The sequence below is a fragment of the Thrips palmi genome, unplaced genomic scaffold, assembly GCF_012932325.1.
Source record: "Thrips palmi isolate BJ-2018 unplaced genomic scaffold, TpBJ-2018v1 HiC_scaffold_17, whole genome shotgun sequence".
In the NCBI taxonomy this organism is placed as follows: Eukaryota; Metazoa; Arthropoda; class Insecta; order Thysanoptera; family Thripidae; genus Thrips; species Thrips palmi.
The window spans coordinates 11,067,177-11,086,318 of NW_023144626.1; the positions used below are offsets into that span (position 1 = coordinate 11,067,177).

The 19,142-nt window shown below is 45.1% G+C and overlaps 1 protein-coding gene and 1 long non-coding RNA gene across 2 annotated transcripts; both read left to right on the plus strand.

Annotated features, from left to right (window-relative positions):
• The first annotated feature begins 204 nt into the window (after positions 1-204).
• On the plus strand, positions 205-6,816 carry LOC117643901. The gene is made up of 4 exons (XR_004587651.1): positions 205-283; positions 3,385-3,600; positions 4,304-4,504; positions 6,763-6,816. It is a non-coding gene; the product is annotated as an uncharacterized LOC117643901 (long non-coding RNA).
• A 5,088-nt stretch (positions 6,817-11,904) lies between these two features.
• Positions 11,905-14,654, plus strand: LOC117643893. Its single transcript, XM_034383050.1, has 4 exons — positions 11,905-12,186; positions 12,340-12,493; positions 12,605-13,502; positions 13,578-14,654. Exons 1-4 carry the CDS (start codon positions 11,949-11,951, stop codon positions 13,830-13,832), a joined length of 1,545 nt encoding a protein of 514 aa, XP_034238941.1. The 5' UTR covers positions 11,905-11,948; the 3' UTR covers positions 13,833-14,654.
• The last annotated feature ends 4,488 nt before the right edge of the window (positions 14,655-19,142 follow it).

A 19,142-nucleotide genomic window follows, 5' to 3' on the forward strand; every position in this document is an offset into this window, starting at 1 on the left:
ATGCGTGTGAGTGAGACAGAGTGACAAAACCTTTGTTCGGAATCAGCCTGTATGCGCTTCCGACGCTCCAACGGGCGAGCGAATCTGAGTCGTTTCGTCGCTGTGTCTCTGTCGCACTGACGGGGCTGTCGCGACCGAGGGACGAGGCGGTGAGCGGGAGGCTTGAGGGCTGCGGCACGGCCAGCGCCGGTCAGTCAGTGGCCACCGGTTGCCGCGCTGTGTTGTGTTCTCCGAGTACGTCGCGCTGCCGCTCTGTTTACCATTTGCTGGACCATCCGAAACGGTAAGAAAATCATCAGTGGACAAATTTTCTGCGACCATTGTCCTCGCGTTGAGGCTTTGTCTATTTCGGACAGCTCCTGTTTCTTTTCGCTTTTAGGTGGTAAATTCAGTGCTGGTGGCTGATTTTGGTACCGTCGTGCCAGTGATTGCGTGTGCATGTTTGTCGATATGTGTCGTTCTGGTGGAAGTTACACTGTGGCAAAAAGGTACGGAAAATTCTGTTAATTTTTTTGCCAGGATTCTCTGTAGCCTTCTTATCAATATTCTCCGTAGGCTCTTACAGAATTCTCCGTAGGGCCGTACACACTAAATGTCATGGGACTTTTTTTGTCCCACGGTTTATGCAATTTTAAGCACATCCGGTGGTGATGCAATTTTGTGTCCGCCAGGCGGGACAAATTGTCTAGTGAAAGTACAAGTTGCAGCTGGCGCCGGACAAAATGTGTCACCAGACGGGGACAAAATTGTTTCAGCGTCGGATGTGCTTAAAATTGCATAAACCGTGGGACAAAAAAAGTCCCATGACATTTAGTGTGTACAGTATTCTCTGTAAGTCCGCACAGTCTTCTCCGTAGGACCTGGAAGACTGTATAGTCCTACGGAGATCACTGTAAGGTCCTACGGAGAATACTGTGCGGTCCTACGGAAAATACTGTAAGAGCCTACGGAGAATATTGATAAGGGGGCTACGGAGAATTCCCACAAGCTGCTTACAGAATTTTCCGTAGGTTTTTGCCACAGTGTATGGCCATTTTTGTCGCCCGCCATCTGTGTTCTTTGTGTGAGTGCGATAAGCAGGCAGCGACGCCGACGCGTTTCCAGCCGTGTCTCCTTCGTCCTGCCTGCCACAAGAGTGAGGTTAAGGGGCGACCCTCGTTCTGTGCACCCTCGAGGCGACCTGCTGCAGCCTTCCATCCGAATTCTCATCTGCGTCATCGCCGATGGATCCGTCTGCATCACCTGCTCCTTACTGTGGAATTCCAGGTGACTTTATGCCTCGCTTCTGGAGTGGCGAGAAGCCTGACCTTTGCATCTGAGTGTGTGTCGAGCTGCGGGTCAGGGTATTCCCCGTGTTCCTTGTTTGGGTTGCTTGGCAGTGCTGCAACCAGATTCAAGTTTCCGGGCATCGACTTTCCCCTTGAGCTGTGAATTTGCTAGCTGTTCTATTTTTATTTCGTCGGTATTTTCTTACTCGCTACGTCGTGATGGTGAACGTGATCCAGAAGGTGCCGCCGCTACGCGTTGCAGCGATAAGCGCACACTAAATTACTATGTAGGTTTTTCTGCGCGCTAATGCACGAAATTGTACATGCACTTCCTAACGCACGAATTTGTGCGCGACAATGCACGATTTCCTGCATACTTGCGCACGAAATCGTGCATTATCGCGCACAAATTCGTGCATTACGAAGTGCATGTACAATTTCGTGCATTAGCGCGCAGAAAAACCTACATAGTAATTTAGTGTGCGAGGACTGCCGCTGAGTCGGCGATCCGACATGTAAGAGGAGCGACGGAGGGGCCCGCAGAAGGAAGGCATGCTACAAAATGTGACGCTGACACCACCGAGGTGGCGGCCCAGGAGGCCTCCACTGTGAAAATTTCTTGTCACTTTATGACAAAAACATGGATGATATTTTCATCCCTTTCAAATGATGACAGTCTCATCAAAATTTGACGACATTTTCATCAAAGCTCCTATACTTATTGCATGGGCGTGACAACAAATTCATCAATTGTTTTGATGACATCGTTGTAAGGAAATTTAGCCTTGAAATCGTCATCAAGTGACCACTCAAATTTTCACAGTGTCACTGCATCTTTTTTGCCTCCGTGGTCAGGCGTGGATTGGAGGGGGGGCTAGATAGCCGCTTGAAAGGTAGGCAAAAATGCTACTTTGCCCCCCCCCCCCACAGGCCGCCTCTGGATCCGCCACTGCCCGTGGGCTGCATTTTTCTGCCCCTGTTTCAAGCAGGGTTGCCGGGTCGGAGCTGTGGGTTTCAGCGAACGAGTTCCCGCTGGCTCACTCCTATGTTTCTTGTCTGTTCGAACGAACCCGGTTTCCCTCCTACGCATTTTCTTGCTGCCGTCTTGTTCTTTTGCATCCTCCTTCCACCCTCCCCCTTTCCCCTTGCCCCCTTTCCCCTCCGAAACTTTCAACACCTCCCCCCCTTCCGCTTCCGCACTGCTAAAAATCATTGTCTGATACGGAGCATGCTACGGCGTTCCGTATACCCCCTGAAATGGTGATACGGACATCTGCCGTACCACTCTTCCCATAAGAGCCTGTGCTTTGTAAAGCGTGGTACGGAAATTTAACGGAAAATACCGCTTATTTTAGACCGGAGGTTGCCGTTTCGGTTTTCCGTTTGTGAAATAGTCCAAAATGCTCTACGGACCGTGAGACACGGACGCTGCGTAACGCAAAATTCTCTGACGAAACGCATGAAACGGTCACTCCGTAGGGATACGGACTGGCCGTTACACGTTATCCGTTACAGAACTTTGAGTGACGGAGCGTCCGTTCCTTACGGTCCGTAGAGCATTTTAGACTATTTCACAAACGGAAAACCGAAACGGCAACCTCCGGTGTAAAATTAGCGGTACATTTTCCGTTAAATTTCCGTACCACGCTTTACAAAGCACAGGCTCTTATGGGAGGAGTGGTACGCGAGGGGTTACCCACTCCGGGAATCGTGTGTAAACTCAGTCCGGGAATCGTTCGTAACTCGCTCAAAATTTTATCGAAAATCTTAAAAGTTTCAATGGAGAGGGATATGTAAGAGACACTAAACACTCAAAAGCTAAGAAAAATCTTCAAAAACCTCTCCTTTTATGCAAGATTTGTTCAGGAATCGCGGGAATCCGGAATCGTGTGTACGCCCTAGTACCGAGTGGCTAACCCCTCGGTGGTACGGCAGATGTCCGTATCACCATTACAGGGGGTATACGGAACGCCGTAGCATGCTCCGTATCCGACACTAATTTTTTTGCATTGCGGTCTGCGAGGGCAAGGGTTCACCGGACCTATAGCCAGGTGACCTACCCTTGGTAATATTTACATAATCTACATTTTATCACGAATATTTAAAATATTTACAGTGGGGGGGGGGCGATCTGCGAGGCCACCTACTCTGCTGACGGTGCGTCCGGCGGCCGGTGCAGTGCTGACCTTGCACTGACGGCTGTGCTCGCGGGGCGCTGGGCCTTCGCCGTCGCCGTTGACAGTTGGCCTTCGGCGTTGGTGCAGGGAGGTCGTTGCTGCTTCGTGCGGGGCAGCCACGCGGTCTACACGAAGTCGTTGGTGGGGACCTTCAGGTAGGTCAACGGGCGGGCACCGTGTGCGGGTGGCGCGGGCGGTGCCGTCGGCTGGGTGAGCTTCTCGCTGGCCGGCTGCTCGAGGGGGTGAGTTGCAGTGGCGCCCAAACGTTTTGAGGACGGTGTAGCAAGCCTTCTGAACTCCCTCCCTTTAAGCTCCAAACCTCCCTTTAAATCTTACCCCCCCCCCCCCCAAAAAAAAAAAAAAAAAAAAAACTTCAAAATTCGTTTGGAAGAAAAATGCACTGCATTCCGATCGTCTTATTTCGTCGTGACACGCCCCCATTTGCTATGGGCCGTTGCCCTTACACTCTAAATGTTGTACAGTGAAGATTCTCCATATTATGGTGAAAATGTTCCATATTATGGTGGTGCAGCTGACTTCGTAACATACCATTGAGAATTCCCTGTACCTTATGGAGGTTTTGACGAATTTCGCTGGTATTATGGAGAAAATCTCCACCATATTATGTAGGTGCAGCCTTTCACCGTAAGACATTTACTGTGTAGTAATAAAAGTAGTGTGAGGTAAGATTAGGGGTTAAGAGGCCCGGCGGGAAAGATTTGAAAAGGCCTTTATTTTTCAGTAGTAACACTGAGAATCCAAACGCTTTGAGTATAGCGTCAATTGGTGCAATACAAAAGCATTGCACATGAAGTGCAATGCCTCCTCATTCCCATGCATAAGCGAGTTGGCTTGCAGGTGGGCACGCGACGCGCCGACGTCCTTCAGGGATATTCTGGCCAAGTTGGTCACGTTGCTGCGGTCGTACGCCGTCAGCGCCAGGGCTCCGCCGGCGAGCAGGACGACGGCGAGGGGCAGAGACGCGCGGCTTGGTGTCATGGTGGGACGGAGCTGAGTGGAGTCCGTCTTTTTCGTCGCCCGGCTGGAGCCGTTGTTTGGGTTTGTGGAGGCGCGCTGGCGCCGTTCGTGCGGGGCGCTGACGCTCTGTCGATGAGAACAGAGTTCAGAGTTCGTTTATCTCTGGCGTCGAAGCGCCCGATAGATAGGCAACCCACCACACTGTCAGAAAAAAAGTCCGTAAAATTACGGAGAAAGTTACTCTAATTTTGGGAATGGAGGCTCCGTAAATTTTCCATATTTTTACGGAGATTTTCTATATTTTTACGGAGATACACCGCATTTTTGCAGAAATAAACGCATTTTAACGGTTTACTTCCTTCCACCTTCCATGTTAATGCAAACAATGTCCTTTTAGACGAAAGTGATATTCTCCAAAACTGTTTGAAGATCCACTTGACCCCATGCCATAAGGATCGGCTAAATGGACGGAAACCCAAAGGCGAGGTCGCTTTAAGGAAGGCGCACTCTTGGAACACCTAATCAGTTGGTCACCCAACCCATCGATAACGTGAGTTAGTCTGTTCTTTTTGATAAGTAAGGCTTCTATTTCATTTATATACATAACTTCCATATTTTTATGGAGAAAATCCATAATTCAAAAAAAAACGGAGATCTCCGTTAAAAAAAATGGACAGTCTCCGTTAAATTTCCGTATTTTTACGGAGTTTTCTGACAGTGCAGGCCTTCAACGCGGTCGTGTAGGGAAGGTTCCCTACAGGGGTTGCCTTTAATCGAGGGGTGACCCACTGAAAAATTTCGTGTACAATGATTGTGTGAATGTGCAAGATTTCTGGCGTTTTGCCACACATGTTGCCTACTTTGAGGCGTTTTTGCCACACATGTTGCCTACTTACAGGCGTTTTTGCCACCTGAACGTGGAATGTGGTCAAATTTTGTACCATGAATGTGGGAAGCTGTTCCCCCCTCGCCTTTAATGCAGACGAAAACGCGTCACCCCGCGGCCACCATTTGCCGCGCCAGAGCGATTCTCACGTTTCGGGGTAGTTTTGGCGTCTCTGATTTGCCGAAAGTGAGAAATATCCAATTAAGTTTTTCTGATTATTGGGGTCCTGAATGATACTAGAGTTATGGCAATGGTATTTATAGTAAAGACCTTGTACTATCTTCCTAAAAACATGAGCCATAAGGTATTCCCATACGTTTTAGTGGGTGTTTTGATCACGGAAATTACGTTATCACGGAAGTTACAAAGTGTGAAAATCAGCTTTAACGGCTGACTCGGGTTTGCTGTGGCTTCAAAGTCGTTCCAGGGTCAAATGATACTCTAAGCCCGACATTTCAGCGGAAAAATTTTTCACCTAGTGCTGCTGCAACATTGGGTAAAGGGTGCCACGGAAGTTACAGGTAATTGTTGATACACGCCATTTTATAATGCTCTAGCCCGCTTTGAGACCGTATACAGCATCTTAGATTTCCGCGACCCATGCAATTATATCCCAGGGACTCCACTTTGATGGCTTGTGTCATGGAAAGTTAAAAGTTTGGCTTAGGGAGAAGTCCAGAGCTGCCTTTTCGAAATTTGTGTAGTTAAATTGAATATACGGAGGACATTTTTCGTTGCAGGATAAGTACCTTTGAAAGAAGTGTGGCGTATTGGTCTTCGGTTGAAATTAGCTCGAGACATGCCAAGCTTCGAATCCCCATCGACAGTGGGCAGCATTTTCGAACCACACCGCCACACTGGGGGCGGAAAGTTCGAGTATGTTCTCTTTGGAAAATCACGGAAGTTACATTTGGGGTATTCCAAACGTTACTAGACCAATCCAACGAACGAGAACTTTTCGAAATGTGTGCGTTTAGTGGGAAATGGCCCTCCCTAACATCAGAAACAAACCCCATGTCGATATCTGCGCTCGTTTGGGCACAGGAGTCAGAAGAAACGAAACTACCCCGAAACGTGAGAATCGCTCGCCAGTGTCCGATTTCCAGCGCCTCCTCCCTAAATTTACCGTGCGACTCCGCTCTGTGGAAAATTCAAACGAGAACCACAAAGAAAGAGGAGTTCCCGAACCGACCCTCCAACGTGGCTGATGCTGTCACCCAAGGAGAACAGGTAGTCAAAATCAAATCAAACTGACATCAAATGATGTGATTTGGACATCAAAAGGGACCAAATTTTGCCCAAAAGATGGCTCATTTTGAGGTCATATTGACATAATTTGGACTTTTTTGTTCTCCCTGGGCACGGTTCGGACGACATGGTTCTTCTTTCCGGTTCCGCTTTGGATAGAGCGGCGGCTTGAATGCAAGTATTGCACCGTTCGTCATTGTTGCAGATGGAGTGCGACGTGTGCATGCAGCACTTCGACTCGGAGGAGCGCCGCCCCAAGGTCCCCTTTCCCCGCGGCCACACGTACTGCATCTCGTGCCTGAGGCAGCTGCCGGCCAAGCAGTGCCCCGCGCAAGAAGGGAAGGCCCAGCCTCAAACAGTGGGGGTGGTCATGTTTCTTTCTCTCCGACAGCGCATCAATGCTTGCATGGAATTAGTCCATGAAGTGGAGGGAGGACGCAACTCAATTTTTATATTTTTCTAAGAGAAAAATTTACCTGTTTGCAGAGTAAACTAAGCAAAACAAAAGAATCATGCAGATGGATATTAGTCAAGAAAGCATGGTGAAAATTTTTCCCTTTGTCACTCCGTTGACGGTTGCTGTGATTTAAATCTTTACGTTAGTATGGATTACGGAACTATGTTCACTTAGTTCTCCCAAACAAGGTGGAATTCGGAGACTATTCAAGTGGAGCTGAGGTATCAGTAAAGTCTTTAATAGTGCTCAGGAACATTATTTAGGAGTTACCTCTCTTTTTGGAACTCGTGTTCAAAACTTAAGGGTGGTTTAAGTTAACTCTTTCTCATGTAAGTCATAAAATACAAGTTGAGTTATCTCCTTTTTCAATTTTGTGCAATGAAGTCATGTGGACTCTGGTTGAGTTATCTCCATTTTCTGATGAAAGTAAGACCGCAACCAGGGCAAGTTGAGTTTTATCCAAAAAAGGGTACCAAAAATATCAGAAGATCTACGTGGGTTTTCTCCTAGGCAGCTTGGAATTAATTAATTAAATCAAAAAATTTTGGGGTAATGATGAAAGCCATCCTGAGGCACAATAACAAGGTAGGTGTACGCCAGGCCGTATCTTGTTGTAACAGGCTTCGCGATGCTGCGCCAGTTGCGACAATCCACGCCTGGCGTATACACCTACCTTGGCCTTCGGCAGGCTGTTCCGAGACAAACAGTAGAAATGGGCGTGATCCCCTCAAAAAATAGCATTTGGCGATCAAAATCTACACTGATGGGTCTTAACTGTGGGTCGGGGGTCAGGATGGCTTCTAGTTTCGTCATTAGCACCCTCATAAACACAGGAAATGATACGAGACTCGACCTAAAGTTGAAAGTACCTGTCTTTTTTCTGCCGTTTTCTAAGTGTTTTTCAGTTAATATGACCAAATAGATTGAGTTAGAAAGCTGAATTTTGGTTTGTGGCGATGATGATGATAGCCAAGGACATGCCATGCCTAATGACCCTGCAAAATCGGCCGAGCCGTTTAGGAGGAGTAGTGAACACACACACAGACAGACAGAAATTTAATTTTAGCCGCACTCGAGTAACGGGCTTTGCTATCGCGCAGCCAATAAATTAGCTCAGTTTGCATATAAGTCAAGTTATTCCATTCATCCGCTTTCTGGATCAATTATTATTGGAAAATAACTGAACCAGATTCCACATGACCCCGTTGCACAACAAAACGGCAAAAGAAGATAGCTCAACTTGTGTTTTTATGACTCTAATGTATAAAGAGTTAACTCAACTTAAACCCCCGTTTATTTCAGAACCTCGAGTTGGAAAAAAAGAGGTAACTCCAAAAATGTACGACAGCACTGTAGACTTAACGCAGACCTCAGCTCCAGTTGAATTGTCTCCAAATTCTACCTCATTTGGGAGAACTAAGTAAACGTGGTTCCGTAGTCCATTGCAACGAAATATTTAAATCACTCAAACCGTCTACGAAGTGATCTTACGTCTAAGAAAATTTTCAGTTACTAATCATGCTTTCTTATTAATATCCATCTGCATGATTTATTTGTTTGGATTTAGTTAACCCTGCAAACAGTTAAGGGGAGATTATACTGAAAAAATGGCCGTTTTCGGTCAAAAATGTGAAATTGGATTTTCACGAAAATACCTTGTTCAGACCTTTGTCTAGCCGGTACAGCAATTGTTCCTTCTCACAAAATATATTAAGAATCTTTAAAAGCTGGATTCGTGCACGCTCTGAGAAAACCTTACAAACTATTTTTGGCCTTACAAAGAAAAGTAGTTTGTATAACAACGTAGCATACGTAAGCTCACAAAGAAAATACTTTGTAATTTACAAACTATTTCTTCGTATAACAAAGTATTTTTGGCTGAGCGATAGCGAAGCCAGTTACTCAGGTGGGGTTGAAAAGTTTTTCCTGTCTGCGTGCGTGCGTGTGTGTGTGCGTGCGTGTGTGTCCGCACTACTCCTCCTGAACGGCTCGGCCGATTTTGGTGAGATTTTGCACACTTTTTAGGTATGTCCTTGGCTCGGCACACGCGAAATTTCACAATCCTAGCTCAACTGGTTCAGTTTTTATAGTTGAAAAACACCTAAAAACGGCGAAAAATCGAGTTTTCTGAAGATAGATCACTCCTATCTCGGAGAAAGTGGGGTCTGGGGGGAGGAGCCCCCCAGCCTCGACAAGTTAAAAAGTTACAAGGGTCAAGATCGTGTTATCTGTAGATGGAGCATCTCTGTCTAGAATGTAGGGGGGTCTGGGGGCGGAGCCCCCCAGCATGCAACAAGTTAAAAAAATTACCGACAATGGACGAGCCATTGCCTGCCGAAGGCAGGCTAGCGCCCTACATTCTAGACAGAGATGCTCCATCTACAGATAACACGATCTTGACCCTTGTAACTTTTTAACTTGTCGAGGCTGGGGGGCTCCTCCCCCCAGACCCCACTTGATGCGTAGTTCACTAAGTTTGCGCCTCTCGTCTAAACGAGACACAGGACCGAGCACAGGACAATCGTTCCCGACGGCTCTATTTGCTAAGGCACTTTCATACTTTAACTTAATCCCACTGACTGTAGTAAAAAGTTTGAAGCTTTGTGCCTGCATAGAATTAACTTTTGTCCCGACGTTTTCACTTCCCAAAAATCCACATGTACACTGTTACGAGTTTGGCACTCCAGGAGACAAACGGTAAGTCGCAGCCTCAATCTGAGGGCTGCAATGGATTCCGGATGAAAAAACACTTCTAGACACCAAGTTTTTAGGGATGTGTGTCAAATGGCTAGCACCTGATTGGTACCCAAATTTGAAAAAGGGGGTCGCGTTTTTTTTAAATGTAAACTCCGTACCCGATTTGCCACGGATCCCCTGTGCGTCAAACTTTCGAAATGTGGATGAAAACAATGCTTTGGTGGTCCTTTAGTCAGCTGTGTATGCGCGTTCTACTGTTTCAACTCATACGGCTGCAATCCAGGTATTTGCTTCAAAATGTAAACTCCGTAGGCGTCAATTTATGTAAACTCCGTAGACATTTCCCCTATAATTGGCTGAGCGTTAGCGAAGCCTGTTACTCCAGTTGGGTTTAAAAACTTTTTCTGTCTGTTTGTTTGTCTGTCTGTCTGTGTGTATACAGTACTCCTCCTGAACGGCTCGGCCGATCTGGCTGAGATTTTGCAGGCTCATTAGATATGTTCTTGGCTCGGCACACGCTAAATTTCACTATCCTAGCTCAACTGGTTCAGTTTTTATAGCCGAAAAACACCTACAAAATGGCGAAAAATCGAGTTTTCTGCAGGTAGATCTCAACCACTAATCGGGGGTTTCAAATAATCGCACGATTTACAAAATAATCGCGATTATTTTCGATTAATCGCCCAGGCCTAGGCGCTGAGTGCTGCGCATTCGATTCCTACATTTTTGCGTCGCGGTGTTCGTACCACGTGACCCTGGATGGCAGGGGACATTACCGTTGGGATGTTAGAAGAAAATACAATCCTACAGGGTCAAAAAGCTTAAAAAATGGGAAGGGGAAAAAACGCTCAACTTTGAAAGTGTGCCATTTCTAAACGGTTCGTCGGAAAAATATGAGGTTGTGCTCATTGGATTCCTTGGGAGCGATTCTCACGTTTCGGGGTAGTTTCGTTTCTTCTGACTCCTGTGCCCAAACGAGCGCAGATATCGACATGGGGTTTGTTTCTGATGTTAGGGAGGGCCATTGCCCACTAAACGCACACATTTCGAAAAGTTCACGTTCGTTGGATTGGTCTACGTAGCGCTTGGAATACCCTAAATGTAACTTCCGTGATTGTCCAAAGAGAACATACTCGAACTTTCCACCCCCAGTGTGGCGGTGTGGTTCGAAAATGCTGCCAACTGTCGATGGGGATTCGAAGCTTGGCATGTCTCGAGCTAATTTCAACCGAAGACCAATACGCCAGACTTCTTTCAAAGGTACTTATGCTGCAACGAAAAATGTCCACCGTATATTCAATTTCACTACACAAATTTCAAAAAGGCAGCTCTGGACTTCTCCCTAAGCCAAACTTTTAACTTTCCATGACACAAGCCATCAAAGTGGAGTCCCTGGGATATAGTTGCATGGGTCGCGGAAATCTAAGATGCTGTACACGGTCTCAAAGCGGGCTAGAGCATTATAAAATGGCGTGTATCAACAATTACCTGTAACTTCCGTGGCACCCTTTACCCAATGTTGCAGCAGCACTAGGTGAAAAAATTTTCCGCTTATATGTCGGGCTTAGAGTATCATTTGGCCCTGGAACGACTTTTAAGCCACAGCAAGCCCGAGTCAGCCGTTAAAGCCGATTTTCACACTTTGTAACTTCCGTCAAAACACCCACTAAAACGTACGGGAATACCTTATGGCTCAAGTTTTTAGGAAGGTAGTTCAAGGTCTTTACTATAAATACCATTGCCATAACTGTAGTATCATCCAGGACTCCAATAATCAGAAAAACTCAATTGGATATTTCTCACTTTCGGCAAATCAGAGACGTCAAAACACCCCGAAACGTGAGAATCGCTCTTGGCTCATTCGCTAAAGTTAAGACCACTGGGAAAGCCTCTCACGGGAAGTTTTGACAGTTTCCCCAGGATTTGGGACTTTTTTGGCAACTTCTGGCAGTTTTTTGCCAATATCTCCCGAAGTATGAGTCCTAGCTCAATTCCGGACCCAGATTCAGATTCCTTGGCTCATTTTACGTCTGAAAAACCTTATCTCAGCTTCCTAGTGCAAATACTGTAGCAAAAGTAGAAAATACTCAAATTTAAGTTAAAAACTCAAATTTAGAAAAACAGCTGCAGATTGGTCAATTGGCGACGCAAAGATTCTCCCGCGCGCCCCTGGTGGCCGCTTCGCGAAGCTCCCTAAAGGCTATACTGGGCACCGGCTTGCATGGCGATTAGCCGCGATGGATCATCAATACGCTAATGACGAGTCCCGTGGCTTGAAACGGAAGAAAGGAACCACTTATTGTTGTGTGCCACAGTGTTCACAATACGCCTCGGAAGGAATAAGCTTTCATTTATTCCCAAGAGAAAAAAACCAAAGGAAGAAATGGGAGTCAGCCCTCCGAATGGGCAAGCCAGCCTCGGATACTATGCGTGTTTGTTCGAAGCATTTCAGCTCTAAAGACTTCTTTCCCAGCTGTAAGTATCTGTAAGAATGTAATGTGGACCCTTATTAACCGTTCTATTCACTGGTTGTGGCATGTCACTTGCATAATACTGTGAAATTCGTTGTTTTGTTTATTGGTCTTTCGGGGTTATGTAAACTTTGTTTACCTTGCTGTTCTCTTTCAGCTAATTCTACCCAGAGAAAGAAATTGTTTCCTAAGGCAGTCCCATCTCAAAATCTGCCCCAACGAACTCATGACAAAGGTGTGACTTCAGATGAGGCTGAAAAACGTTCAGCCAGAGCAGGAAGAATTGCTAAGAGGGATGCTGCATCTCTAAGGTTTGTCTATTGTTTACACTAATTTAAATCAATAATAACATTGAAAGTATATTAAATGACAAATATTAGTTGTGTTCAAGATTGAAATTTATAAATTTCCATTATGTTCAGGTGCCCAGTCAACACTGAGACTGATAACGACACTAACGACACTCACACTGATGATGTAGAATTTGATGAAGAAATCCCCTGTCTTCGAAGCATTCTGGATTGTGCTGTTCAAGCAAATCTTGCTGACACAAGAAGTATTCGTCCTTGCTGTGAAGGTGTTACTCTGGCTGACATTCTAAGTGACTTAGATACTGGAGAGAAGTGCACTCAAGTCAACTTTTTGCCATTATGGAAAGATGAAGATGACAGCAAATCAGTTCCCTGCATTACTTTACCACAACTTCTGTGTACCAAAGAGAAACTGTTTACCTTCACTGGTCTCCATTCGCCTGATATGCTGGAGTGTTTAGCAAAATGTGTGGCAGATATAGCTGTAGATTCTCGAAGCAACAAGAAAATATTATCTGTTAGAGATAGAATTATTTTAACTATGGTAAAAATCAAGCAAAATATGGATTTCACTGCTATAGGTGTTCTATTTGGTATTAATCGTCAAACATGCTCTAATTATTTCAAGAATATGAGTCCGCTTCTTGCTAGAGTATTGAAAGTAGTGATACCGTGGCCGGACCAGAGCATGATAAGGTGTAACCTTCCCCTCTCTTTTGATAAATTTAGAAACACAAGAATTATACTTGATTGTTGTGAAGTAACCATTGAGAAATGTAAATGCTTAAAATGCAGAGTGTTAACATACTCCCAATACAAGAAAAACCACACTGTCAAGTTTAACATGGGAGTAGCACCTTCAGGACTCATAATTGAAACAAGCTCTGCTTTTGGTGGCCGAGCTTCAGACAAGCACATTGTCGCTGATTCAGAAATATTGAACAGGCTTGATTATGGAGATGCTGTCATGGTGGACAAGGGCTACCAAATAGAGAAGGAATGTCTTGAGGTAAGCTTCATATTATTGAATTTAACTGTAAATTGCGAAAAATGTTTGTCTTATTTTATTTTCTTTGCCTTTTAGAGAAATTTGACTTTGTATCGACCACCATTCTTGACCCAAAAGAAACAACTAAGTCGAGAAGAAGCTTTGTCCTGTGCTGAGATAGCTAGGGCAAGAGTGCATGTCGAGAGAGTTTTCCAGCGGATTCGAGAGTTTGATTTCCTTCGTGGGCCAGTACCTTGGCCTCTGGCCCCCTACTTTGAAGATGTCTTAACTGTTACTATGGGTCTGACTAATATAGGCCCACCAGTTATTAATATTGATAAGTTTATGTAAGTGTCTTCTCTTTTAATAAGAGGGACAGTTTCAATGTGTCAGACATTTTAATTGAAGTCAAGCTAATTAAAAACGAGCTTATAAAAAAATTGTTTTCTTAATGTCAGAAATTAAAAAAATTGTTGCACATGCCCAACATGAATTCACATACCTAATCATTAACAGTTTGATTAGACAGGTGGTCTTTTACCATCCTAGGTAAAAACTTATCAAAGTAAACATGGACAAGCCTTGAAAAGAGGTCTAACACATGTTTTTCATCAAAAGGAACTCTGACATAATGTGAATCTTTTCCACTTTCTGAGTAGACAACATATTCACACATATCTACCCCTGTGACCAACATACCTATCTGCATTTGGGCATAATGCTGGGTTTTCACCTTTACATTTCCATTCTCATCTAAGGTTTTAATACAATTATATTCCACAAGCTCCTGTGCATTGAGATGTTGACCTTCTTTAAATGTTTTAATTTCTATAGTGTTCAAAAACTTTCCTGTCTCATCGATTACAGTTCCATCAACACTAGCCCCGAACCAGGGTATTTCTGGTCTCACCAAAAGACCAGTCTCAAAAACTTTGCATCTACGTTGCTCTTCATAAAGGTCTCTTGCTAAAATTTCACAACGAAGTCCTGCAACTGTGTATTCATTTCCCTTGAATGTACTGTGGTACAACTCATTGTATCTTGCGTCCCAATCAGCTTTCTTGTTGACATAGTAGGTATACTGGGCTCTAGCTTTGCTTGCACTGATTCGAACACTGCGGTGCTTATGCCAAGCTGCTGTGCCCTGGGGTGTGTTGGCAAGTTCGACACACTCCTGGAGGTTTACTTTCACAAACCCTTCGTAAAACTGAAGTAGGTTTGGGGCTAAGCAGTCAAGCTTCTGTTGCGTCAGCTGTCTCACAGCTGATACAACCCGCCAAGTGCGGAATGTCAGCAGCCTTTTAATGGTAACTTTAATCTCCTCTTTGCGGCTTGCTGCATCCTGCGGGCAGCATGCTACTCCTGACCCTTGCCTCAGACAACTCGTGAAAAGGGAAAATTCACTGAGAACTGCACCTACAATGCACACAATAAGACACAAGAAATAAACATGAATTTGTTTATTTATAAAATACTTCAGCAACAGTTGTTAATAAACAAATCACAACACATACACAAAAGTGATTGACACAAAATAATTTCAAGGCTCAGACAGCCCACTCATAAAAGGTACAGTTCATTACAATACTATGACTTTCTCAAATAACAGAGAGAAGAAATCAAAAGAAAAAAAATTAAGTGCATTGATGGCTTGTAAAGAAAAACCAAACTTCATTTAGGCAAAAAGTGCCAAAAAGTAAATTATAAAAACGGTATAAAAAATGGAAAAAAAATCACGAGAATTTCTTACAGTTGGTCAGTGCTTCCTTCCACCTCTCTTCCATTTCTTTGGTGACCTCTGGCATGTTAGAAACATATACATCCCTCTTCGCTTTCACATGGCACAACTCGGTGAGTTTTTTCGCCTCGTATTCCTGAAGGGGTGCTGCCTTCAGAGAACCCCACTGCTGCTCAATGTCGGTGCAACTTAGGTCATCTAAGTCAGACTCTTCAACCCACTTCAACCCTAAAAAAAGAACAGTCCAAATATTATTTCCACTCCCTAGGGTACTTAAACTTGGTCAAAATAGAGCCGAATGCAGCGCTGGTAAGGTTACCTTGACAGGTACAGAAGCACTGCAATAATATGTTTGCACTTCTCGGAAGCTCCAGCCGGGCATTGACATTCAGGCGAGGAGTCTTTGGTAACACGCTGGCCAGGTGGTTTTGACAAATCAACCCAGATTTCAATAACATACGGAGTTTTGGTGGTAACTCCGGTAGTGCGAAGGACTAGAGCCTGGATGTGTAGTTCGTCATCATTTTTGGCTTTTATACCAATTGCGACAACAAACCCGGCCTGTAGCACTTGTTCGCCTTCGCGTATAGGTCTCTCAAAACCTATCGACGCATTAACAGCGTCTAACACCGATAAAATCATGCTGGATTGTAATATTGACAACGATTACCCTACACACGCCGTGTAAACAGATCCCATGGATAGCCTTTAGAGAGCTTCGCGGAGCGGCCACCAGGGGCGCGCGGGAGATCTTTGCGTCGCCAATAAATTTTTGCCGGACCTGCTACTCTGGCTTTTAGCATCTTTCTAGGGTGCTAAAACACCCACCAAAAATGAGCCAAATCGGAGAGGTGAAATCCAACACGGTCACCTCTTATATACTCTTGCTCAATTAGAGCCCACCCCGATCCCACCTCTGCCTGCCCTGACGCGGCAGGCCCGCTCGACTTGCCTGAGCAAGGGGCTGCCTACCCACTAGGCGTTATGTACGCTTTGTAGTGTGTGGGCTTTCCCCACGGTAGAAAAACGTAACTTCATTGCCAAAACCATGTCTCTGAGGTATAAAAATACCTTGCATGGTGAAGATTGCCAAAAGGAAGAGTCGCAATCGACTTCCGGAGAGAAAGAAATCTGTTTCAGTCATTTTTAGTGAAAACAGTGAAATTGAGCAACTTTGAGAGCCCGTAGCGTCTAAACCCGACGTCGTAGAGCCTCGAGCGACCGGCATTCGAAAGAGCGCACTTTTTTCTTTCGGAAAAATCATATTGGTAGATTTTTTAGTTAGCCGGCAGGTTCCGAGATCCCAAAAAGCCCCAAACCCTCAAAAACAGCCATTTTGGGGAGTTTTTGACCCGTGCCAAAAAGCCGATCGGTGTTGGATCCGGCCCAATTTGTGTTTAGGCAATTCGTTTTCTCTAGTTGAACCAAAAAAACCGGGAGGGAGCCAGATTTGAGGGGGTCCCCGGCCAAGTGTTTTTTTTTGGCCCGCCCTTCTATTCAAAAAATAGGGGGAGGGCCTATGCATTTGCCTTTGTGTCTGTGTGTTGTTGTTGTTGTTGTTGTTGGCGTCTGTGTACAAGGAAGGAGTTGAGCTAGAGTAACCAGATTTGGAGGGTACTTCAGGAGTACCGTCCAAACAAATAATCCGGTGGTGCAAATCCCGTCCGGGTCGCACAAGGGCTGCTGCAGGTGCATCATGGTTTACATGAGCGGGAGGGGGATTTCCGCCATTATTGGTGCTAGCAGGGCACATATGGGTATTTTTGGAAGCGGGGCGACGAGACAAGATGAATGGACCTGGTCCCGACCCCATCGGCCGCTTTTACAAGTTGGCCAGATCAGGATCTTCAAAAAAGGGGGTCGACCGACCAAAAAAAATTATTGCAGATTTCGATTGGTCTCAGCAAGACCTTTTCAACGAGGGGTCGGAAAGGGGGTCCAGGAGCCCGACATCGTCTATTAGTCACATCAGGATCTTGAAAAAAGGGGGTCGACCGACTGAAAATCTTTACTTAAGTTTTGGATAGGTCTTGGCAAGACCTCTTCAACGAGGGGTCGGAAGGGGGGTCCAGGAGCCCGCCTTCATGAGTTATGGGAAAAAGTGCGACGGACTCGTTTTGCGCTCCTGCTGTGCCTCTATTGCAAGGAGTTGCAGTAGCATTGCAAATATGGGTATATTCGGAATGAGGGCGAAGAGACAAATGAAACCGAATGAAACGGGCATATTCTAAGGACAGTTGGAGTAAAAAGAGTAAGGACTTTTGCATATTGTGAATAGAAGGGCGGGCCTAAGTCACGATGGTACATCGATAACTTTGCTTTCCCGCTCACGGTGTGTGTGATGCGAGCGGGCCGAAGGCCAGGGCCTTCGACTGGCCAAGTTGGGTCTGATGCGAGGGCCGAAGGCCCGAGAAAAGGCCGCCGGCAGGCCAAGCTGGGCCGGCCCCCTGTCGAACCGAGTTGCCGGCGCAGCGAAGCGGAGCTGGCAACTCGGTTCGACGGAAGGGCGGGCCCTAGCTTGTTTTTTCTGGAGCTGCTCAGTACATTTTTTGGCGATACAATCGAGTACCATGAAACGGGGTAATTTCGGACACTCGGTGTAATTTCGGACAACTCTGCCCGGAAGCATGGCGATGACGCTCCCATCTAACGGCCAACTTGGAGGCTTGTCCCGTTGCGCGCATCGCATCGGCCACACTTAAAACCATCTGATCAATCACTCGGAGGCCAAATCAGGGGTAAACTTCAGGAGAAAGAGTGGTTTTTGTATTGAACCATCTATACCTAAATTCGCTTTATGCGTAAAAACTTTGACTGGCAAGCCGAAACTGTTCATGGCCGGTTCATGAGATGATTGTTTGTCGATTCGATCATGTTAAGAGCATACTGTGTCAAATTTTCAATCACCTGGGTCAAATAGTATGGTTTAGGGCTCAAAACTAAAAAAATGTTACTTTACAGGGTAATTTCGGATATACAAACGAGGGGTCGGCAACTATATTACTTCGTACGCGGTGGCTATATTACCCGTATATTACTTGTATATTACCATATATTACTTGCATATTACCACACTTTCGCCTCTATAATACCCCTATATTACTATATATTACTTTGTATTACTTTATATTACACATATATTATCTATTTTACTGGTAATATACGTATACTCCCTCGTACACGGCCAAGGGAAGTTGCCGACCCCTCGCATACAAACGTCACGCCAGGGAGAGTGGGTATGTCCTGAACACTTTCAATTTCGCAGGGTTTGAGTGGTGAAAGCTGAAGAGCTCTTCTGAAAGTTGAAGATAATCCAAACACAACGATAATCCCACTTTGTAAACTTCGAATTTCATAAAAATGGGGCAAAGCTACGTCTTTAACACTTAGTTTTATGTGCATATCTTACCTTAGTGTCAACGACTTTTTTGTGATTAGTTTTCTTTCATCTGACATGAGAGTTGGACTTGGCAAATGGTTGCATAGCTCGCCGGTTTACTACAATTGAAATGCAAAGCTTTCCACTGAGCCCCTGTATCTTCCTAACTGTACATACGACACGACTACTTGCCCTTCATATACATGTATGTGATTGTATGTAATCTTGTAGACGAAGATTTAAGATTCACTTTCGCGTAATAAAGTATGATCCAAGTTGCCTTTGAAAGCTAATCGGTCAAAAATTTTAAAATAGAAGCGTTCTAAATGGCTCTACTAGCTCCACCCACTATTCCTGAAATCGAACTACATATGAGTGCAAAACCATGACTTCAAATTATGTATGAATGACCACCCCGACCTTGCCTTTACATCTAAACCCTTACGAATTTCTCATATAATCATATTAGCACTTTAGAAAGAGACAGTGATCGATTTTGGGACCAAAATCAGAACGAAAAGTCGTTTTTTCCAGGGGTGTCCGA

Bases quoted from the DNA above. Each gene is read 5' to 3' on its own strand.
- LOC117643893 (XM_034383050.1), top strand. From the start codon at position 11,949: ATGGATCATCAATACGCTAATGACGAGTCCCGTGGCTTGAAACGGAAG. The intron at 12,187-12,339 runs GTAAGTATCTGT...GTTCTCTTTCAG, and splicing joins TAAAGACTTCTTTCCCAGCT to CTAATTCTACCCAGAGAAAG. The intron at 12,494-12,604 runs GTTTGTCTATTG...CATTATGTTCAG, and splicing joins AGGGATGCTGCATCTCTAAG to GTGCCCAGTCAACACTGAGA.